Source organism: Crotalus tigris, unplaced genomic scaffold (assembly GCF_016545835.1).
Source record: "Crotalus tigris isolate CLP2741 ecotype Arizona unplaced genomic scaffold, ASM1654583v1 scf7180000017937.1871474, whole genome shotgun sequence".
NCBI lineage: Eukaryota > Metazoa > Chordata > Lepidosauria > Squamata > Viperidae > Crotalus > Crotalus tigris.
In genome coordinates, this window is record NW_024096729.1 from 367,661 (window position 1) to 392,494 (window position 24,834).

Consider the following 24,834-nt stretch of genomic DNA (forward strand, 5'->3'; position numbering starts at 1 on the left):
TTTTGGCAATCCAATAAATGCTTTGGTCAAGTAAAGGGTCTGATTGCATGACATCTGGAGACCCTGCCTACTCTATTATGACTTGTATTGTAACTATATTGTATTATATAACTTTTGAAGAAGCAGGCGAGGCCACATGCAGCCTGTTTCCCAAAGACCTCTGGTTGTACATCCCTGTCTTTTTTTGGCCATCCCTTGAAGGTTTAATTTTCAATTGGGCACCCAGAGATATTAAACCCTCTCTCCTACAGACCTGTTTCCCACACCTCCTTCCCTTTATAGTTGGTGGAGAATTAGTAGGCAGACAAAGCAGAAAAGATGCTCAGATATTCTTCTCTCGTTTCAAAGGCAAAGGCATTATCACAAACCTCATACAGTCCAGCAAAGATTAAAAGGGAAGAAATTGTTCTCTTCTTGCTTCCTACTTAGGTGAAATGTATTTATCTGTCTATTTATTAACAGCGGAGAGATGTAATGTACTGTTTTAATTCAATTTTGTTTGTTTGTTTCCATTTTTTTTTAAAAAAATGACTTGTTTGTGTTTTTCCCCTGTCATTGCTGAAGGACAGGATTGGGGTGGGCTAGATCTTTGTTATCTTTCTTCTTCTCCTTCTCCTTCTTCTTCTGTGACTTTTGGTCAAATAAATAAGTTACCCTGAAGTATTTGTGGCATGGGAACTTAATACTAGGAGGAGACTATTTCTGCAGTGCATGTCCAAATTTTGGGTTCTGCAACCTTCAGGGTGGATGATATGACTGAATGTTCTGAATTTACTCCAATGAATGAATGCATAAATCAGATAAATGGCTTGCTAGACTCTTAACATGCTTTTTTTTCTGATATGGAGGGAGTTTTGTGTGGAGGACCTCATGGACTGCAGGGCCCCCACTTCTAACTGAACACCCTTAAATATCTAAAATTGAAAAAAAAAAATCTTGGCAATGCTGGCAGCTCCCTTCATAGATTTTCCCCCCTCTTGTTCAAGATTTGCTAAACATCACTGCTTCTTTACATATTTCAAGCAGAGATGAAATAGTCTCTCTGAATGCTCAATTAGTGTATTCAGCATTAATGTATTAGTGTATCTGAGTGCTGAAAAGTATACTAGCCAAATGTGAAATGTGTCTCCTAGGAGTGATTCTATATTTCTGAAATAATAGACCAAAACACAGCATGTCTGCCTTTCAGGACTGTAAGACATGGTTAGTTTCAAAGCTGCTTTTAGATGGATGGACTTTTTCCAGATCTTGAAGATGATGGAAGGACATGAGAAGGTGAGCCCATGATGGAGCTTGTTTAGCTGGTTTAGCATGTGGTGTCAACCCAGCTATTGTGTTTTGGCAACTCTGCTTTCCTGCCTAGTGGCAAGAACTAGTTGGGGTTTGTGGAGGACTGAACAAATTCTGGTGGAACTCCATTAGTGAACATTCACTGAAGACGAACCACAACTGGTGCTCCCAATTTTAAATTTTGATATATTGTATTAATATCCTCCTTTTTCTCTATGGGGGGGGCAAGGTTTTATCTTCATACGAAGGGACATGGTGAAGTAGATGAGATTGCAAGAGAGCAACTGGGCAGCGTTCAGTTTACCAATGAACTCAAAAGCAATAGCAATAGCATTTAGACTTACATACCACTTCATAGTGCTTTACAGCTCTTTCTAAGCAATTTACAATGTCAGCATATTTTCCCCAACAATCTGGGTCCTCATTTTACCCACCTCGGAAGGATGGAAGGCTCAACCTTGAGCCAGTGAGAATCAAACTCCTGACAGTCGGCACAATTAGCCTGCACTAGTGCATTCTAACCCCTGCGCCACCACACCTTTTCGGTGGTTGGTTCCCTCTGTGTCAGAAGTTCCTAAGAGGCAATGTTCAATGTGTATCCAGTAGAAAGGAGACAGAAAAATGTTGCAATGAATAAATAAAGAAATCTCTTCCTCTGATCATGTTCCAGTTGTCTGCTCTGTCTGCGAAATGTTAATTATCCTTCTTTTGTTTTCATTAAGGGCTGCTTTAGATTGTAGTGACCCAAAATGAATTAAGTCTTTGCAGCATCTTCCAATCTCCCCCCCCCCTACCTTTCTGCTTTTCCCCACCCATTCTCCCCAGGAACTGAGTCCTAGTAGTTAGAAGATTACCGATGGACCTGCCGGAGAGCAATTTTTGTTTTGGTGGCCATTCTGTGATCACTCAAACCATTCTCATCTGCCAGATAAAAGATAAAGGTCAAGCATCAGAAACCTAAAGCCAAAAACTGGCTGAACAGCTGCAGGAGAAGAAGCAGTGCTGTATGTTAAATAGGGAAGCAGAGACATTCTGGATTTTAACTTCTCCCATGGTTCTCAAACAACTCTCCCATAGGCTAGAAGATCCTATCTTAGGTCACTTCATGCATACCACTTCATGAATTAAGGAGACATAGACAAATCTTGTGTTGACATACCAGTTCTAGACCTAAAAACATAAGGACAACAATGGACACAGTGGACACATAATTCCTACAGCTACATGAGTCAGGACTCACGACTGGTGCTTACAGTTTCTTGGAGGACGTGAATTTTTAAATGCCAAGGCTGATTTGCCTCTGCACCACAGCCCTCAAGTCTGTGCAATTTCAGTGCAAATTTCCCCAGCATCCCGTGAAGAGAATAGTGTACAAACCAGACACAGATGGTTCACCAATGCTGCCACCCACAGGCCATTTATCACATTAACAGGAAGCAAACAGCAAGTATCCTTACCATGTTCAAAGGACGAAAGCAATCTTCCCAGGTCAAAACACTAATGCATCGGTATTAATATGATTTTTATTCCATTCTGGGGGGGGGTTCATACTTAACAGTCAAAGAAGACAAACTATGTGGGATTTTTTTATTATCCCAAAGATGCTTTTTCACAAGGCAACTGGACTTTCTTGTCTTTCTTTGAAGACGTTTCGCTTCTCATTCAAGAAGCTTCTTCAGTTCTGAGCTGAAGAAGCTTCTTGGAGGAGAAGCGAAATGTCTTCAAAGAAAATCAAGAAAATCCAGTTGCCTTGTGAAAAAGCATCTTTGTGATAACAATGATCTCTGAAAATCTCCATAGATTTGTTTATTACATTCTTCACTGTCGATTTATCAGACAACCCTCCTGCAGAGTAGATTAGGCAGAGAGAGCATTAAAATGAAATATTTTAGAGCTCAAAACAAAATTGTACAGTATATGAAAAACAAGTGTATTCTCTTTGTTTAAACCTGCTGCTCTCAGCATAATAATTATATTTCAATGCATGTAAACTAGGGAGTGATAAAATTAAATATGACAAGACTAGCCCAAAAAGACAAAGATTTTAAATAAATGATGAAGAAACCAAAGGGGGGCCCTCAAAAGATCCTCATAGGGAGATTACCTCGGAGATATGGTGCAATCAATAAATTGTCCTTGTCTTTGCAAGTAACTAATGGCTACAGCATCGTTGAAATTCCTAAATGTGTCTGCCTCACTCGTATATAAGTACTGCTTATTTATTCACTGACCTTACATAAGTCTTATACAATACTTGAAAAATGTAGGCAATGTCTGAGGGCCCACAGCTGCAAGGCATAAGATCTCACCTCTTAAAGCCCTCTTAACCCAAAAATGGCTCAGAAAATTTAAGCCCCATAGATTCCAGACTTCTCTCAAAAATTGGCTTGTGAGTATTAATAACCTCCGAGAAAGAGCACAATTTTTGTGGGGAAATACAGACAGGAAGATGTCATACCCTGGCCACAGACTGCTGAGAAGTCATCTTGTTGCCTGGGGAAACAGAAGACTTGATGGAAGGTGGTGTGTGATCTAATTCAGGTGGGCTTTTCTTATCAAGAATTATTGCCCTGAAGGTCATTAGCATCTTGAGATTTTTAACAACCCCAACACCAGCATGATGTTCTCAAGGCTATACTCAGGCTTTGCCATAGACTCAGGAGGTAACAGATCCAAGGCTCCTAGTCTCCATTGCAACACAGTAATCCTATATTTAAAGCAGGTGTGCCTATCGGTAAGGTGACCAACTTTTTTACAATGAAAAGGAGGACACAAATAAATTGAAGAAAAAATATTGTAAATAAAATTGCGCTCAGCAGCAATTCCTATTGGCTTTCGAAAGCCAATAGGGGGAGTAGCACAGCTCATGCAAAAGTTGAAAAAAAAAACCATCAAAAAAAAGGTGCCGGAACGCCATTCTGTGCGTTCTATGAGGGGGAAAAAAAGCCCTGCAGATTAGTCTTCAAATATCGAAAAGGAGGACATGTAGGAGGACACTTTTCAAGGGAGGACAGAACTCACAAAAGGAGGACTGTCCTTCCTAAAGGAGGACGGTTGGTCACCTTACTATCGGTGTATTTTGAGGGTGGGCAATTTGCAGCCTCAGAGTAGGATGCAGCCTCCAAATCCTTTTTTTGTAGTTCACAGAGCCCCTCCTAATCATGACTGCTGAGAGCTGGTGGCATAATTTCCTGGGAAACAGTTGAAAACTGTAGCATACAATCTAAAATAAGCATATTATGGTTAAGAAAACAAGCAACACGCTAAAATTTCAGGGGGAAAAAAACCAATCCAATTGCTATGCACAATATGGCTCCTCTCACATAGTGGCCCTCAGCTCTCAAAAAATATTCAGAGTGGTCCTTGGCCACAAAATGGTTGCCCATTCTCAGTACAGATGGTGCCACGACAGCCAGACATCTCAGCCTTTTAAAACCCAGAGAAGTAGCTGACTTATTCTGTTGTAGCAATAAAGCACCATGAATTCTATTAAGGGAAAAGAAAATCAGTTGTGGCATAACCTTTAATAGACCTGAGCTCTGTTTTCAGAGCTGTGATGTATAAAGCTTGTAGTAGAACTAATAAAAGAAAAAGGCTCCAATCATTCACAGGCCTCAAATTCCAGAGAGCAAAATGCTCAGAGCAAAACTCACAAGTGCTAAACCCTTATCCAGACTCTACACATACCAGGAAACATTACTGTTGGTGCCTGTCACAGGCAATGATTTTCCAATGGTTTCATTGCAGGAATTTTCCCTCTCTCTTTCCAACTATACTTGCTGATCAATGGAATAATCACCAATTCTCTTGATTGCTGCAACTGTGAAAATGTACGAACAAAAGGAAGTATTTCCTGAATCTAGCACTACCATTTACTTAAAAAAAAAAAACAACCAAAAGTTCTGATAAAAATGTTGCACAATCTTTCATATCTAGGTAGAAGAAAATTTGGATCTCAACACATTTCAGGGTGGAAGCCAGCCTAAACATATCAACTATTGGCAGTTCTCAGCTACAGCTGTTTGTTTAGTGACTGTTCAAAGTTATATCAGCACTGAGAAAAGTGACATACAATTGCAGCAGCATCCCCTTGGCCAGGTGATCGAAATTCAGGCACTTCGTAACTGGCATATGTTTGTGAAAGTTGCAGCATCCCAGTGTCACACGATTGCCATTTGTCACCTTCCCAGCTGGCTTCCAACAAGCAAAATCAGCAGATTCGCTTAACCACTGCATGAGTCATTTAATAGCCAGGGTGGTTCACTTAACAAACATGGCAAAAAGGCCGTAAAATTGACCCCAGCTGCACAACTACCTTGCTTACAGTACAGGCCAAAATTCTGGAAAACTTTTGGGAAAAGTGTACAGTAGAAATGCCACCTTTGGTTAACTTTCCACCAATTTTTCTTCTAATTTCTTTATAACTGTAGCCTTGTTCATTTAATAATACTATTTTACATCGCTTTCTGGGCAACCAGTCAACTCTTTGCACCATTATTTTAATTTTATTACGTTTTACAAGCTCACTAAATGAAAGAGCACAAAAAAACCCAACCAACTTGATAGTTATCACATAACACACTGACAAATGTCCTCCTCTCAGCTTCAATACATGACATCAATAACTGAATCCTACTGTGATCTGATTGGCTCATTGCCAAAACAAGATGACACCTGATTGGCTCTCTAAACACTTGTGCTCATTAGCTACAATCAGATGAAGGAAAGCTACCTGATATCAACCTAAGCAAGTTGTGCTTCCTTTTTCTGGTTATTTGGCTATAACTTTTCATAGAATACAGTACAGATAATTGAATAAACTTTGTTGCATTACATCCTTGATTAAATTATCTTTCCATTGATATATAATTTTGTGGTACTACTCCAAAAAAAAGTGGTGTTATTAGCCATCAAACCTCAAAAATATACTTTTCCCAAAAGGTTTCCACAATTTTGGCCACTATGTAGCAATGGAAGTTCCGGTCTCAGTTGTGATCGTAAGTCAAGGATTACTTGTACAAGGTCTGATTTGAACTTCAGTAATTTGAAAACATCCTGGCTTCCCTCAGTCTGCTTTGAGAAATAGTCAGGTCAACTCAAATCCAAATCAGAATCTCATCATGAGCAAATTGAACATTTATGTCTCACTAGGCAATAAAAAAATGTCAATGACTAATTTGCGTTTTGACCAAAACTGGATACAATTTGCAAACATGGCTGTCCAGTTACAGTCAAGTAAGTGCCGGCAATTTGTATGTATATCTTTTAGAGCAGGGCTTTTTTACCAGTGGTACGGGTACTACCTGTGGTACACTGACACCTGGCAGGTGGTACGCGAGCACCCTAGAAAAGTGGTAGTGGGGGAGGGGAATGAGCTGAATCGATGGCAGCACTGCACAAGCCTGAGCGAGAGATGGCTGGAGCTGCAGGGCTGTCAGGGCTCAGCGGAAGTGCCAGGATCAGCGCCAGGCTCCAGCTGGAACTTGGTGCTGATCCTGGTACTTCTGCTGAGCCCAGAAGAAGCGCCGATCAGCTGGAATGTTATAGCCTCTCCAAAGTCTTGTGATTTACATTCAGATGTTTGGCAACTGATTCATATTTATGATGGTCATAGTGTCCCAGGGTCATGTGAAGTGACCAAAATCTGCTGCAACCACCCAGCAGAAGGGGAGAATAAAAACCAAACACCTCCCCCACCCCACTCACGCTGTCAGTCCTCAACAGAAATGCTCACAACAATGAAAACCTCAGACAGGAGGAAGAGTGCCGCCAGGTGGGCAGGCAGATGTCTGGCTCAGCTGTGCCTTGGAGGACACTTTTTTCAGTGCCACTGTAACTTCGAACAGTCACTAAATGAACTGTTGTATTTTGAGGACTACCTGTACTTTTATCACTTTTTTTCCTTTTTGGGGGGGGGTCAAGTTTTTGACACCTTGCTAGGTGACTGGTGGTACTCGGATGTTGCCATATCCTAAAAGTGGTACAATGGGTGAAAAGGTTGAAAAGCCCTGTTTTAGAGGTCTTCCTAAATGTTCTGTGAAGTATCAAGGTATGACCCATGCAATTCCATACAGTTTGTATAAGAGTAGCTTTTACAGATTACCAATTTTAAAAACCATTTCCTCTTTTTCCTTGGGGTTTGGGAGCAGCCTTGGTAAAATACATACCATATACCTGTGGCCCCGTGAAATTAACCTGCAAAATGTCAGCGGGAGAGACAAAGCGTTGGGGAATCCTCATGAATGAAACACAGTATCAAACGTTTCATTCTCTACTTCAACTGACAGAGTCGTCCAAATTTAAAGAACGTCGTCCTTGATTAAGGTCATGGAACACAATCCAGGAAGGAAATGTGAAGTTGGGAGAACTCAAATTATTCTACTTCAGATGCATTACGCAAAGACCCAGCTTTGTGGATAAGGCTGGAGAAGGTAAAAGGAAAGGAAAGAAAAAGGCAGCCAGCAGAAAAAAGAATGAACTCCATTCGGGCAACAATGGATGCACCACTGGAAGACCTGAAAGTCCATGACAGGGAAAGATCTTTGTGGGGGAAAATGCTTATGTGGTTAACAGAAGCTGAAAACAACTTGATGGCATGTAATCAATCTCTTTCTTGGAAGTGGCAATGGATTAAAAAAAAAAAGAACTGGATACTAGCTCCCTTGAGTAATTTAGTTGAACAGAAAGATGAGATAGAAATTAAAGAAATGAATACAATTCTTCTTCACTTGGTTGCATTCTTTATTCTGTGACCCTGTCACTTACACATACAGAAAGTGTTAAATTAATACTCAGTGTAATCATAAAACCTGCTTGACTGTAAAGCTTCAGGAGCATACATCCTTTTTGAATCCAAATATCACACTTAATCCGAAAAAGTATTCTTGCAGCTAGCAAACTAGGGCACACAGCTACAAAAGGCAGTGATAGCCCCAGAGTAGTTTGTGGTATGTTTTTTTTTATGCCCCTCTTCTCAAGTTGTGTCAAAAAAGAGAATTTTGAGTAAAGCAGTCCCCTGTTAGTTGTTGGTCACAACACTCAGACTTCTTTCACCATGCTGTAATTATATTTGCTTACATGCAAAAAAAATTGGGGGATGAAACATATAGGCTTTTCTAGACAGAATGTCTGCATATCAATGGATAGTCAAATTATTCCTGAAGTGTCCTGAGGACTTGGAAACGGTCTGAGGCAGTTTGGAAGACTGTCCCTTAATTTTGAATTTGATCAGCTGCAGTTTGGGATTTGTCCAAATTCTGCTAGGAGTTTTGTATGGCTAATTATAATATATGAGCAATGGTCCCTCAATCCCAATTCCTTAGCACAAGCTAGAGCAACAACCACAGAATGTTTCCCTCTCCCCTCCCCCTCCAAAACTAAATTGGCTAAAAGCAGTGGTGGGGTTCAAATATGTGAACAACCGGTTCTCTGTGTAGATGCCACTTCCGGAAGTCCATTCTGGGCCTGGGCAACAAAAAATTAGCTACCGGTTCTGCCGAACTGGTGCAAACTGGCTGAATCTCACCACTGGGATCATTAGAAAAACCAAGATCCTATGTCTGAATTAAGGATTTTTTTTCCTAACTCCCCACCCCACCCCACCCCGAAAAGCTCTTATCCTGCACCTGATCCCACTTGGCCAGCTTCTAGTAAAAACACAAAAGGCAGTTCTGCAAGCCTGAAGCATGTCCATTGATATCCCAAAGGTCCAACTGCATCAAAACAACTCATCCAAAGCACACACAAAAAAAGGGGGGGGGAGAGAGAAAAAATGTTTTTTTCTTCCTGCGGCTGGTTGGCAGCCCTGACTAAATTTTTAAACACAGGATAAACTATTATGCTGCTGCTACGAACACATAAACTATTTGAACATCCTCTTATCTTTCTCTTGCAAGATTGCAGTCCCTGTCTCCCATGGCTTATTCTGAAGTCAGCCTACTGGCTGCATGATTAATACTGAGGGATTAGATAATTTTGTTTGCAATGTTGACCAATCCAGGGGCAAGTTGTGAATTAGTATTACTATCAAGGATAAATCTCACAGGCCTACCAAGTCCCCCAGGGAGGTTGACAAATAGCAGTTGACAAAGAATTGACTGGGCCAAGAAACCTACAGGTAATCCTCATTTAATAATCACTCAACGACTGTTCAAAGTTACAGCAGCACCGAACAAATGGTACCTATGATCAGTCCTTTGAGTTCCAGCGATCCCAGGGGTCCTACAGTAACATGGTTACAATCTGGTCCCTTGGCAACCAGGCCACACTTACAATGGTTGCAGCATCCTGCAGTCATACAGTTACCATTTGCAACCTTCTTTATCAGTTTTCCTAAAGCAGTGCTGCGGAACGATGGCCCCTTTTATGACTTGTGGCTCCAGGAATTCTGAGGGTTGAAGTCCACAAGTCACTGGAAGTTTTTAAGGAGAGACTGGACAGCCATTTGTCCGAAATGGTATAGGGTTTCCTGCCTGAGCAGGGGGTTGGACTAGATGACCTCCAAGGTCCCTTCCAACTTTACTATTATTATTATTATAAAGGGGCCATCGTTCCCCACTTCTGTCCTAAAGCAAAGTCAATGGAGAAGCCAGCAGGGATAGTGGCAAGTTGTTCCGGTAAGTTACTTACACTCCCCCCACACACTTAGTAGCAGCTATCCCTCCCCCCCATAGCCTACAACACTCACATTATGCCACCCACACATCCTCCACCCTCTCTAGCAGCAGTCACTTACCTGCCTATCGGCCTGCTGGTGACACACTTGTGACTTGCTTTACAATCTGCAATCCTCACTTAACAACAGCAGCAGAGAAGGGCCGTCACTAAACAATGCAGTCAAGTAAAAACACACTTTATGACCGCATTGTTTAACAATGGAAATACTTGTCCCAATTACCATAGTTAATTGAGAACTACCTGTTTTTTCACAAACTCTTATCAACTTCACACTCATGGCTCAGGCTAAGCTATACACAAGCGCACGTGCACACGGACGGACACACACACACACACACACACACACACACACACACACACACGAACCACTGGCAACTGATGCTTTGTTTGGTTAACCAAATCTGGCTCCAGTCAATGCCCCTGAGAGGCCAAGATGCATTGAACCACAATCGTTTCCAGCATAATAAATCTATTATTCTTTAAAAATCCAGGAAGATTTCATTACTGCCAATTACTGCAAGTAAGGATGGCTCTATGTGCTTATCTTGGACTCAGCAGTCAGTATTGCAGAGAAATGTCACATATAAATCTTTTTGAATCTCATGGCCTTTTTTTTTAATCCTACAGTTTATTTATCTTTTCCCATAACCAAGACAACTCTCTGTGCTAACTGAGGTTAATACTTTTCCCATCCGAAAGAGTGGATTCCTGTCCCCAAAAGCTACTGCTGCAATGAATCTGTTAAGATTTTCGGGCACATAAGACTCTTAGTGCCACATCAAGTGATCCATCTCTGTACCACGATAGAATCTGTTTGCTACACTTCCCCATGAAATTCACTATGTTTTAGATGGATTAAAAACAATATAAATGACTACTTGGTTGGCTTCTCTGTTATTTCATAACCGTTGGCACAACAGTAGGGAACCTTCTAAAACTAATAGGACACCTTTTATTTCAAATGCCATCAGCGGACCTGATGGGTAGCAAGAGATAGGTCTATAGACATATCAGTATACATGAGCACCTATTTGTGTATCGCTAACTAACATACCCTAATCACAAAATATGGACTATTCTGGCCACCAACCCATGACCAAGCTTCTATACAAGAAACTTATCATGTGTTATGTGGATATTCACTTATAATTCTGCATATAGATATTCAACAAAGTGTAACTGATTTATTATTTTATTTTCCCACATAAAAAGCAATTGAAATATATAAAAGGTAGTATGAATACTGAATCCTTTCCATATTCCCCAAAAAATATTGCTTTAGAGCAGGGGTGTCAAACTGCTGGATTGCGGGCCGATTGCATCATGTGAAGTTCATGCCCATCCCAGCTCCGGCAATGCGAAAAAAAATCATGATACGTCGCAACGAGTCATGTGACGTGGTGAGTTTGACACCCATGCTTTAGAGGATGCTTCCAAACCAAAGACCTCAGAAGGTTAAATCATAATCTTGATAATAATGTAATAGAGTTTGTGAGATTGTGGAACAACAGAAGAAACATAATTAGACTCAGATATCTGACCAATAGTGAATTTAGCTTTGATACCCATTTCCAAACGGAAACCATTTTTCCCTTATTTCTCATGTTAACGAAACTCACAGTTTCCTAATGTTCTGAAAAGGATTCAGGTAAATCTGAGGTTCAGAATAGTTTCTCTAAAAGAGAAATATTGGTCTATTTTCTGTCTCCAAAATTATCCCAAGGGATCTTGATCTTGCAACAACTCTTGTACTCAAAAAACTACCCCCAGGACTCATTCATACTCTCAATCTAAAGGAAGTAAAAAAGAATAATAGATCCAGACTATGGCATGTTAGGGACCACAATTGGTTCCTTCAAGCCAATACAGAACAAAGCTTGCCTAAAACCACAAGTGGGCTGAAGCAGTATCTCCTTGCAATTGTAAAAGGACAAGCCATTGGGTACATTCAAATTACATTAAGAACTGTCCATGGTACTGATCCAACTTACTTAACTGAATTTGAACTTGTTGCACTGGTGCAGTCATCAGAATACAGTAGAGTTCAATCCTGACAGGGCTCAAGGTTGACTCAGCCTTCCATCCTTCCAAGGTTGGTAAAAAATGAGGACCCAGATTGTTGGGGGGCAATATGCTAACATTGTAAACTACTTAGAGAGGGCTGTAAAGCACTATCAAGCAGTATATAAGTCTGACCGCTATTGCTGTTGCTATTTTACGACCTTCTTGCCATAGTTGCTAAGCGAATCGCTGCAATTGTTAAGTGAACCATGCAGTTTTTAAGCAAATCTGGCTTCCTCTATTGACTTTGCTTGTTGGAAGTCAGCTGGGAAGGTCACAAATGGTGATCACATGACTCCAGAACAGTGCAAGTGTCATAAATACATGCGAGTTGCCCAGCAAATTTTGATCATGTGACCATGGGAATGCTGCAATGGTCATAAATGTGAAAACTTTTTTCAGTGCCGCTGTAACTTAAAACTGTCACTAAATGAATGGTTGTAAGATGAGGACTACCTGTACAGTTCCCTGAAGCCAACCACCTGACAAGACTTTGCTGCGAAGGAGCTGAATATTTCATTTGTCTGGTGGAATGTGTTCACCAAGACTCTACCCATCAAACTGACGCATCAACAATAGAAACACTCAAGACATTTCCTATACAGTACCGTGGGAAATAGGCATCAGGTTGAGAGAGAACAAGACCAAGCAAAATGGATTCATACCACTATTCCCCAAACCCATCAGGCCAACTCACAGAAAATATATTTATTAACACATGCAATGTGAAAATTGTCAAAATGGAAATGAAAATTCAGCTGAATTTACAGTAGAGTTTCCATTGGGGGAAAATGTGTAGGATGTATTTTGTAAATGCTGATATTTGATGCTCAAAAACATGTTGTGTGAAGAATCCTGTTACGGTTTCTAATTGCCGCCTCTGTGTATCAATTAGGTTTTCCCTGTATTAGCCTGATTTCATCAACAGGAGCATATAGAAAGGAATACAATGCATCTCTGGAGTATATTGCAAACTAAATTTCAGAGGTCTTCAAACACATCCCCATGCACCATATCAGCTGATTATACCTGGCCAGTCTAATTTGATTTCTGCTAAATGTAAAACTCATTGCTGCCTGCAAAACCCAATTACTGAGACAGAATCTAGCTGCCTTAAACTACATCAGGGTCAAGGGACAGAGGGGCTAATCTGCAAAGACAAGTTTCAAAAACCAATCCAACTGTGCATATAGTTGCAATCAATTGAAGCAGGCCTTTGAACGCATAAAATGTACATTGATGGATCGGTTATTCACATAACGTGAAGATAATGCACAAATTCATCACCCACTGAGGAGATGACGAATCAGTTGAACATAGCTCTGTTATTTTACTTGCTTGGATTGGAATCGAAACAACTGCATCTGGCTCTGCAAAAGAGATGCTGTGACTTGACTGAAACCCAGGGTTGTTTTGGTGAAAGAGCGGTCAAACCCATTTCTGGATAACAAAATCTTAAAACTAACTCCCAATTGCTTCAAACAAGATTGTCCCAGCCAGCTCAGCATCAGCTCATCCAGCAACTACTGACAGAATCAAGTCTCCCCAGCTCTGACAAAGTAAAGTACTGAACATCCCACCAAGCACCAGCAAAACAGCCTTAACCAATCCAGAGCTCTCCAGAGGCATTCCCTCCCTGCCTTGATGGAACCTTTATTCCCAAATCAATGGGAAGCTGGCAAATTGGAGAATACCACAATGCTTATTTGTTTATTTATCAAATTTATAGGCCACTCATCTCATGGTGTGAGGTGACCGTGAAGCAATTGGCTATGAGCTGAGCATGGTTCAAGTGGATTCAGATAGAAATCTTTGCTCAGCCCTTGAGGGACAAAGAGAGATCATTAGCTAGTTACTCTTTCTTGGTCTAAGCCGGGGGTCTTCAAACTTGGCTGAGGAATTCTGGGAGCTGAAGTCCACAAGTCATAAAAGAGCCAAGTTTGAAGACCCCTGGCCTAAGCTCCCTACAGGATAGTCAAGAAAATAAAAAACATCTGCGTTTCCTGGAAGAGAAATTGAGGGAAATCACTTGGTATTCATGGACTTTCTTTTGAGGATTTCAGTCAAAATCCATGAAGGTCTATAATAATTACATAATAGTGTTTTCACTCATTTCTCACATGCAAGCCACTGTGAAATAGGTTGGCATCCGTTCTCTTATGGCTTCTCCCATTTGGCTCCAGAAGAACACTGACAGGGGTGGGTTTATGTAGGAAGATCTCATTTGCATTATACATGCCATTCAGTGTTGGTAACAACCAGTAGAAGATTCTCTTCTAGAGTGTTCAGTTCTCTTAACATTCACCCACAACAATCCAGAACCCTAAATGGTCACATGACGGGGCAGGACTACCTGTGCAGTTCTATTCCTATCAATCATCCAATTGTCAGGAGGAATAACTGAAAATGGGCATTCAGGCAAGGAACATCTCCCAACACAGATCTTAAAATGTACTAGCTGCCAAGCTAATACATGAGCTGATTGGAATTAACAGGGAAACAAGACACCAAAACAATTGCAATCTCAAACAGTTTAAATAAATAAGCACACACATAATACAGCCATTAGATTACATAAATGAAACAGCAATGGAAGGTGTCAGCATCAACGTAGGTCAGGTTCAATTATTCAGACAGTGCTGTAGGCTAGGAAAAAGGAAAATGACTTAATTTATCTCCTTGGTTTTAAAGGCAGGAAAAACCAAAGTAGAGTGATATTTCCTCAAGCACAGATCAATAATCTAAGAGGAAGAAGCTATTCCCCAAATCCAGCAGGTACATTATATTCTCCCTGTGCAATCAGTTTATATCATTTTGAATAGAGTTCTACAGGGTTTGAGAGAAGTTCCAAAGTTAAACATAAAATATGGAAATGGTTTGCCATTATTTTCTTCCATATTTTTTTTCCAATTTCCAATCTAGGCTACTATTCTGGAATTGCCTGATGGTCTCTCTCAACCAAGTGTCAACCAGGTCCAACACTCTTTGCCTTTTAAAGAAGGGCCATAGTTGGCTACGTGCTGCCACCTGCTATAACTTTCCAATATAATGAATGGCATTAAAAGGAAATTGTGGCCTTATAAGCCTCATATATAGTTTCATTTTAACATCTGCTAAAATCCTCGTACATGTTTGGACAAGGAACTCAGCTTATTCTCTAGCTTTCCCCCAAACTTTCTGATATTTCTGGAGTAATTTCCATCATCTTCCCTTCAGGGATGGGGTGGGGGGTGATGGGAGTAACACTTCAACCCATCTGAACTAGACAAATCTGCTCCCTTTTGTACAATATCTAGCAAAACCATCATTATCCGACCATATAGAACAGAGACTAGAGATAAGGGATGAAAAATGCTAAGGCAGCACCACACTCTCCTATAATCAAACCCACACATAGCCAATGTAAGAAAAACAGGACCCAGAACACTTTCAATATCAAAAGTGGAGACTGACATATTATATTTTAGGACTAGATATCTGCTGTGATCTAGTGGTCATACAGATTTTTTTCAAGGCAGATCTGGTAGCCCTAGAACAGGGGTGTCAAACTCAATTTCATTGAGGGCCGCATCAGCATTGCGGTTGCCCTCAGGGGGTTTGTGTGGCCAGGGTGGGTGCGGCCTACTGAGTGGGCTTGGATGGAATGGGTGTGGCCTACTGGATGGGCATGGCCAGCTCTACATTGTTCGTGTCAATGGTGCCTGTGGGGGCCTGGGCAGGAGTTGGACAGATCTGAGGGTCTCTGGCAGAAGGGGGTAGGACCAGGACCACTTCCAGGTGATGATGCATTTCTTCATTCCTCACAAAAGGTGATACCTCCCCAGCATGCACCCATGGGGCAGGGCTGACACAGCAGGGGCTGGTTCCTCGCTGTTTCCAGACGGCCTTGTGGAGCTAAGACAGAATGCGTTTCAGCATAGATGGCCACCACAAAATTGTACATTGGCTCCCGGCCAGCCTGGGCCAGGGCCAAGGCAGCGGGGGCTGTTCCCTCACTGTTTCCAGGATGGCTTCGTGGGCCACATGAAACCACTTTGCGGGCCGCATCCGGCCCCCGGGCCTTGTGTTTGACATGTCTGCCCTACAATATCCTCCAGCATCAGTCTCCACTGAGAAAGACACAGGTATAGATGTGCACACACAGAGTATCTTAGGAGCATCCTTGCACTACTCCATCAGATGCAACACCATAAACACAAAAAACACGTATTAAACTACTTTGTTTACATGATTCAAAAACAGAGTAGAAAGATAAGATCAAGTGTATGTAAGAAACATGATAAGAAGTCCAGGCTTGAAGCAACAGACATATCCTAGCAAGGATTGCTGAAAAGACCTCCCCCGCCCACTCGGTGCAAACTTTACAAATGCATCTACCAATCAAAAGCTAAATCACAATGTAAATGTGGTTGAGAAGAATTCTTCACTCATCTTTTCCTCTGCAGAATGTCTTTCACAGCTACAAATGCAATGGAAAGTCTTTTTAAGACACAAGCAACCCAAGCACATCCATAGTTGCCTGTCGTCTTCCCATCAAATACGTGACATTCAAACAGTCCAAGCCTCACTCAAGCAAAAATCCTAAGCTGCTACAGCTTCAGCATGATTTGCCTTCAACACCGGTTGTCTTCTTCCAAGACAAATGTCCCAGAACTGGCATGGATAATGGAACCTGAGTTCCTTGTAAGGAAATTTCTGACTTCAGTCATTGACGTTTTGAGACTGTCTGTTCCAAATATAATCTACCCACAGACTATGCCTGGGCAAAGAAAGCATGTTGCAGATCCATGAAGGGGATTGGAACTCAGAAACAAACCTTCTTGGTGGTACTCACTCTGGAATACTCTGCCTCTAGATTACAATGGTCCCTTCCATACTAATTTACAGAAATATATATTTATATATATTTATGAAACCAGTTTTATGACATACAGTAAGCCCTCTAGAAGCAAACAGATAAATATACTCTTCAGCAAAATCACTCTTCCAGGTCTGAAACAGATCAGGGAACAAGACCAGCAGGAAATAAATCATATTGAATGGGCAACCAGGAATGATTAGGAAATCCTCAAAGCTTTTTTTTTCCAACACACAAAAATATTCCTTTCATAATATTTCAGAGCAATCCAGTACTGCCAAATATCCATTTTTTAAAAAGTATAGATCCCTAAGTGGCAATACAATATATCAAAGCCCTGAACAAAAGTGAAATTTCAGCCCACATATTTCAATTTCCAAAACAGCATGATTTCTAGCTACCATAAAGGAGGAAATATGAAGCTCCCAATAGTCTCAATCCTGCCTATCCATGACGGATGATGGAAGCTATAATTCAGTAATACTTATAGGAAGCTATCGGTTCCCCCATCCCGGTATTCTGTAATATTGCTTGATCACCTACAGGTCTGCAATTCTACATCCCCAAGTATATTCAGCCCCAAAGGATGCTAACCAAGAGATAAAGAAAGGCACGGATTTAAAGGTGTCTAATAAACTGTTTAGACCCTTCCGTTGCCTTATAAGGAGTCACATTTTAAGGCACTGGCTCCAATATTTCCTTCTACAAGCCCTCCTTCCAGGTTTATTCAACTAAGAGATGGCTTGACGAAAAGGCACTGCTTCTTTTACAGTCCAGGGACAGGATTAGGGGGAAAATACAATAATGAGCGTGGAGTTCCTATTCCTTGAGGTTGAAAATTAGAGGAAATTATTGAAAAAAAACTCACAAATGACAATAGACTGAGTTCCAGTATAAATAGAATGCAGGCAATGTATTGCAGCATTTTACAAGGCATATCTTCTACATGACTCCATTATACACAGAAGAACGTTATGACGACAATAATCAGTGGCTAACGTCCACAAGTGGCAAGTTAATGCTATATTGTATAGAAGCTAACAACATAAGATGTGTGTATGAATATATACAAGGAAAGAAATTGTATGAAAAATTTGTGCTTTATCTGTGGTTTGTATTACATTTAAATCAGATTACAAAATCAGGAAGTATTGTTTGTTGATAACTTTATCTGCAGGATAACACAGCAGAAAAGACCACTAAAAATTATTTAAAACATTGTAGCAGCTTCCCTACAGGAAAAAGTACAAATGTTGAGGGATGCTAAATGTCAAAGGGATAAATTATAGACAATAAGGCAGATCTGTATAAAATAATAACAACAAAGTATATATTGATTTTCTTTTAAAATACTGCATTTGAATAAGCATTGTGACTAACAGGACCGCTAGCCCAGAAATGGAGAAAATACAATTTCACACAATGCATGAAATATTTGTGGGGAAATATACTCACGAGATGTGAACATATAAAACTGAATAATCATGGGGAAGATAGAAGGATAATTCTGGGCCTAGGGGAAAAAAATAAAGAACACAGTTCCCCTCATTTTGTTCTAATCAGATTCAAACCCAGCATAAAGTAATGAAAATAAATTTTCCATAAAGTCTCCTGCACCAAAACTGTAGATTCACACAAACATGTCAAAATATTTATCAACACAAAAATCTGAGTGTGACATTCAGTTCTAACATAATCTTTTCCCCAATATCTTCAATATATATATATATATATATATATATATATATATATATATATATGTATATGTATATGTATATGTATATGTATATGTATATGTATATGTATATGTATATGTATATATATGTATATGTATATGTATATATGTATATATATAGGTATATATATATAGGTATGTATGTATGTATGTATGTATGTATGTATTCTTTCATGGAAATCATGCAATTTCTTCCTCAAAACAAGCACAGGAGGAAATAAATCGAGACTACTTCACAAAGCATAGTGTCCATTCACACATTTCACTACAGCACGTACAAATTTGCCAGCACATAGATATTTTACAAGATCCACATTAAATCCCAGTTCCTTGACTTGCTGTTTCAAATGGATCCTTGGAAACAGAGATAGAGAAAAGCACCTATGAGCTTTTTCACTCTCAGTTTCCCTGGTTATGATCTAGGAACAAACGCAGTTTGGGATTGGAGAGTTTCTGAAGGACAAACAATGACAAGAGGATTGAGGACATGAAGAGATCACAACACGTTCCCAACCTAACATCATAGACTCCTGGGAACTGCTCAGAGTAGTAGTCCCTGCAACTTTGACAACTGAAAAGAGAGTGATTGGCCAAAGTCACCCTGGTAGTTTTGTGCGTAAGGCAGGATTAGAACTCACAGTCTCCTGGTTTCAAGCCTGGCACCTTAATCACTGTACCAAACTGGTTCTCTATAGTCAATATATCTATATATTTTATCCTGAGAATGCAATGAAAGCTTTACCTCTGAATTACAAAGTTTCCCCCCCAAAAAGTGATCGGACAGTGTTTAACAGCTTCAGTTTGTAAACATGGGGAGAGGCCATTCAATCCAATGATTCCCAAGATGACATTAGACAAACATTCATTGATTGTGCTGACCACAACATCTAGGGGCTCAAGGCTAGTATCACTAATGCCAACCCATGATGCCTATTCCAGATGTAGATTACAACAGTTGACATCTAAAATGCCTGGAGGCCACCAGGTACTCTATCTCTGATCTTCTCTGTTTATCTATAATCCTGTAGATTTCAGAACAGGATCTTACCCAACATCTGCTGCTAGATCCCTTTAACTAGAAATGCCCAGGATTCATCCCAAGAACTCCTGCAGGCAAAACAGATGTTTCCCCACTTTGCGGCATTCCCATCCTGACCTTATGAGGCATCTCTCAATTCTATAGCCCCACACTATTCCACACTGCTTCCCCACAGTAATGGGGGGGGGGGAGGAATCCCACGTCAGGAAAAACAAGCACCGAAGATTTACAACTAGTCGTATTCCAGCCATTCCACTACCTTCCTCTTCTCTTTTTAAATATTAAAATACTTGGTTAATTAAATTTGCCAGCTATTAACAAAACATCACATTTGTCCCATTCAGTCCTTTGAAAGTGCCAGTAATTCATAGTTAGGTGTTAATTTGTGCTTTGGTATCTGGCACCCAGCCTGACAGAGAATGGCTCCTTTTCCTGTGGAACTCATTTTTAAATTGCCCTGTTGAGCTAGAATCAGATTCCTAAACAGCCAGGATACAAACCAAGCTGGAGAAATAACTACATCGATGGCTCAGCCATCCAAATTGTAAGCACCCAACTTTTCATTTTAACTCGCCGCAGTCAAAAGACTTCAGTGTGATTTAAATGATGTTTCTCTATCTCTTTTCAGGTTCATCTTCACAACAACCCCAGTAGGTAGCTTCGGCTGAGAGATGCTGAGTGGCTCAAGGTCACCCACTGAGCTCTGCAGATTAGCCAGCATCTCCATTTGCTCTCTGCAAGTTTGCATGCAACAGGTTAAGATAATGGAAGCTAAAAAGGCAGGGGGATTACAGGGAAAAGGACACCTTCAAGTCATGTCCTGTTTTACAATTTCATAATTTCAACAATGTGTTTCCAGCACAAGGCAGTACATTAACAAATTTCCAACCAGGAAATAATCACTGCTATCCAAATGCACCGCACTACAGCCCCACCAGGCTTCATCATTATGAGCAATGATGAGCCAAGTTGAGAATGATGGGACTTGTCATCCAAAATGTCTGAAGAATGTCTGAAATCTCGGAAGGAGATTTCAGAAGCAAAGGTGCAACAATTTTGTATCCAGAAACAGCAGATTACAGCACATCCCACAAATTTCACTGATACGAATTAAGTCCTGAATCAACCAAAGGGACACTTTCTGCATGAAAACCAGGCTGCTTCAGGCCACAGATCACTATGTGGTCTGAGGGATGATGCATAAACTCAGAACTGTTCCACTGAGCTAAACAGGAACTGTTTCCCAGGCAAATGATAAAGGATTTTTATCTTGACTGCACTGTTAAAGGTCACCTCCAAACTATGCAATGCTTATCTCTAGCTATTAGGAACAATAATAATACTGGAAACTGCTAAGCACACAGAGGGTTAGCTAAGTCATCTCAAAGACAAGGAAGATTTCAGACAAAGACTATCTGTACTTCAGTACCTCAACTGTTATACCACACTGTGTATGCAAATTGAAGTCCATGCTTGGAACTTTTCAGAGATAGTAAAACCACTATTCTAATGTATATGCTGTGGACTTTCAGCTCAGCAGCTAAGCACAATATTTGCTCCCAGGCCCTAAAATATCTTAAGTTTTCAATTAATCATAACAACAACAAAAAAAGACAGGTGAGAGGTAATGAGCTGAAGAGAGATACAAAAAGAGAGATTTCTGTGTTTAATTGTATATACTGTTGTTTTGGGAGAGTGATTTTGCATTACTCCTTCTCACATCACACAAGTGGACTCTAAATGACAGAATTAGCGGCAGGCAAGTTTTGATTGGATACACATCAAGGTTCCAATCCTCAGGCACAAAATGACAAGCATCTTTTAAAGGCACATTCATCCCATCAGCTTGATGTCTTGTTTCATGCTAACCATGCGCCCCCCCCCCCCAATACACAACGAGAGCTGGCTGGAAACAGCAGGAATATGGAAGGGGGAGGGAAGTCCCATACCAAAGCAGCTTGAGGCTATTCAGCCAGTGCTATTAATTGCTGCGGCAGGGAGAAAAAAAATTAAAAGCCTCCCAGCGGTGAAGCCTGGCACTATCCAATGTCAGCAGCATACACAAAAATTCAGCATTATCAACTCACTGGGATGCACGGAAGCTTAACTGAACCCCAAAGAAGAGAGCCGGGGTGACTGGACACAGGTACCACTGGATGACCCTTTTCTGTCCGTGTCTGTGTCTGTGTCTGTGTGTGTGTATTAGGGTCAGTGCTGCAGACCAACCGCCCTTTCCCCTTCCCACAACTACACACACACTTGTAGCAAAATCCTTGCACACCGATCAGGCTTGGAAGGCTAAGTCCGACTGCAAGAAACTAGAGAAGTATCCAAGGCTACCGAAGACCGGAAGGGAAGATCGGAAAGTGCCGGGACAGAAAAAACTAACCGCAGAGAAGAACGGACCGATTTGAATCGCAGGAGAGCTGCGATGGGGTTACTCACAGAGCTCGGAGCTTGACCCACATCTTCTTACTGGGAGCAGACTTGAGCTCCAGAGGGGAGGGACAGCCCTCTGGGGACTCCAGCAGTTCGAGGTGCGGGGATTCCATCTCGGGATCTTTAAACGCCAACGGGGAGGGGATGGAGAGAGGGGGAGGAAAGAGAAAGGAATGATGATCTCTTTCCCAAAACGGAACCCGCTTGCACCTCCCGCCCCACGGCAATCTTCGGAACCCCCCCACCACCACCATCAACAATCCTCTGACTACGAGCGCCCTCTCCTCCTTACCCCCCTCACCCCCCAATCACCCCGCCTGCGCGCTCGTTCGCCGTGTTACCGGCTGATTTCTCGGTGCTCATCTCTGTCTCGGGAACTCGCTGCCGGCGCGGGTGTAAAGGCGAGAGGGGCGGGATCGGGCCTGAATCATCCTCCGTTGGGTGACTGGCAGCCGATCCCCCCGCCCCGCCGCTCGCGTGCCAGGCTGGGCGCTCCCCCATCATGGCCTCCCTCAAAGGGGCTGGCGGTTTGGAAGCGCCCCCTCTTCTGGAGCCAGGCTTCCCTGATCCACCTCTCTCCTTCCGCAGCACCCACGCGTGGATCCGCGGGGAAGAGAAAAAAACCCGCTGCCACCACTGCTCCTCGTCGCCGGATGGAGGGGGTCTAGATCCGCCTCCCCAAATCCTCTCCCCCTTCGCGGATGCCTAGAAGTGTCCCGGGCTTGGAATGGAAGCTAAAATGGCCCGCCGGCCACCTCCTTCCCTTGCCGCAGCGAGTGCCCGCTATCCCCGCGCCCAGATCCACCGCCCGATTGATTGCAAGGGCCGGCCTTGCAGCCCCGAGTGCTGGCAGCTCGCTCTGCTAGCAGTTACCCGGATCTGCTCGCCCTTTCTGCCGCGGGAGACCCCGGTGCGCCGTCCCAACACCGAGCGATCCTGTCAAAGGTGGCGCGGCGGTGGCTCCTGCTGCTGCTTCCTCCGAGCGCATCCGGATTCCTAAAGCTGATCGCTCGCAGCGCAACTTTCAGCGAGGGAGCAACGCCACGGCGGCGCCGGCGGGCGGCTGGTCCGCTGGTCCCTGTTGCGGCAGGTGCGACGCGGCGGCGCCTGCTGCGCTGCTACAGGAGAGGGAGAGAGGCTGGCCGAACAAAGGGGAGGGCAGGGAGGGAGTAACCAGAGCGCCACCCAATTGGCTGGTTGGTCCGGTTTTCGGGGACAGTGCGCTTCCCCGCGCGAGCCAGGTTGTTTTCGAGGCCAGCGGCCGGCCCGTTGCGACAGATTCTCTGAGCGCGTGCAGAGGAGCCCGAAGGAAGAAGAAACAGACGCTTACAAATACGCAGGACGTTTTGCTCCCTTCCGTTTTGCTCTTCAGTAGCCGTTCCCGAAAGAAATAGAGCGCGTAATTCTGGAGGCAGCGAATATCCACCGAGAGTAGCTAACGCTGATAGTTTGATCTGATTTCTCCTTGAATCTAATCTGGTCTTCTTGATCGCTCTAAATGACAGCCTTTTACAAAAATAAAAAATAAAAATAGATACTTCCAGTTTATCAATCATAAAACTCTAAGCATTTAGCTTTTATGGTTTCAGGTTTTATATATATTACTTCTGATCTTGTGAAGGAGGAAAAACTCTCCACTTTTTCAAGTCACGGCAGGTGGCAGCACCCGGCCAACCCAATTGCTCTTGCAAAAACAAACAAACAAACAAACAAAAAACCCAACAGTCCCTGATTTATTTAGCCCTTGAATGGGAGACCACCAGGAAATGCCAGGGTTGTAGACCAGATCAAGAAATCAGGAACAAACAACCCTTCATAAGAAGGCAATGAGAAACCGCTTCTGTATTGTTGGCAAGTAAAATGACACTAAGCCAGCCGTATCAAAGCAGTTAGCAGAAGTCAAATTCAACAGTCTCATGCTAGAGACCGCCATCTGTAGCTTCTACCAAATCTTTTTAACTTGAGCTATTTTTAAGCCCCAGCTGAGCTCCAGATGGTAAGAAGTAGAGGGGAAAAAACCACTAAGCATCTGCAAAGTGCCTGTCATTGCTGCCATCACTTCAGTTAAAACACATGTCCAGAGGTGAGGATTATTTGCTTTAAGAGCTATGCATATCCCCTTGGCTTTCCTCAACCTCATGTCTGCAGAGGGATGTGTCCACATGTCATCACCAATCTCTACTAGGGAGGCTTTCTCTACAGTATCTCTATCACATTTGGAAAAAATATTCAAATGCCATGGTGTGTTTATGCCTACAAAGAGCAGCATCGTGCAAAAAATGGTGCTTCTTGTGACACACCATGAAAGAGAAAGTTGGATTTTGAAGAAGCAGGATAGGAAGAGTATTGATGCTTTTGAACTTTAATGTTGGGGGGGGGGATTCCAAAGAATGGATCATTAAAGAAATCAGCCCAGAGTTCTCACTGGAGGCACCAATGATCAGGCTGTAATTATTTTACTTAGGATACATTAAATGAAGACACAGCTCTCTGGAAACTGCTCTAATGCTGGGAAAGGTGGATGGAAAGAGAAGAGGATCCCTAGCAGCAAAGATGGATGGAGTCAATTACAGTGATGATGGCTGTACCACTGGATGTCCTGAAAGAGCAGATTAGGGACCAATCATTATGGAGAAAATGTGGTCTCTAAGGGTTGACAAAGACTCAATGGAATCAATCAATCAATCAATCATGTTTCTACTTACACATCTTAACCTCAGGAGATGTACATGTAGT

The 24,834-nt window shown here is 42.1% G+C and overlaps 1 protein-coding gene across 2 annotated transcripts in view; it reads right to left on the reverse strand.

The window, feature by feature from the left end:
* PDE1B (phosphodiesterase 1B) overlaps window positions 1–23,753 on the reverse strand; it is a 141,989-nt gene extending 118,236 nt beyond the window's left edge. The window contains exons 1-2 of one of the 2 annotated variants that reach the window (XM_039344734.1): window positions 22,972–23,753; window positions 22,105–22,219 (exon numbers count right to left, since the gene is read on the reverse strand). In XM_039344734.1, the coding sequence (XP_039200668.1) occupies window positions 22,105–22,219; window positions 22,972–23,086 (230 nt within the window). In that variant the 5' untranslated portion in view covers window positions 23,087–23,753. Of the gene's footprint in view, window positions 1–22,104; window positions 22,220–22,439; window positions 22,553–22,971 lie in introns of those variants that run through there. The other variant, XM_039344733.1, reaches the window with a different exon arrangement.
* Window positions 23,754–24,834: the final 1,081 nt, after the last annotated feature.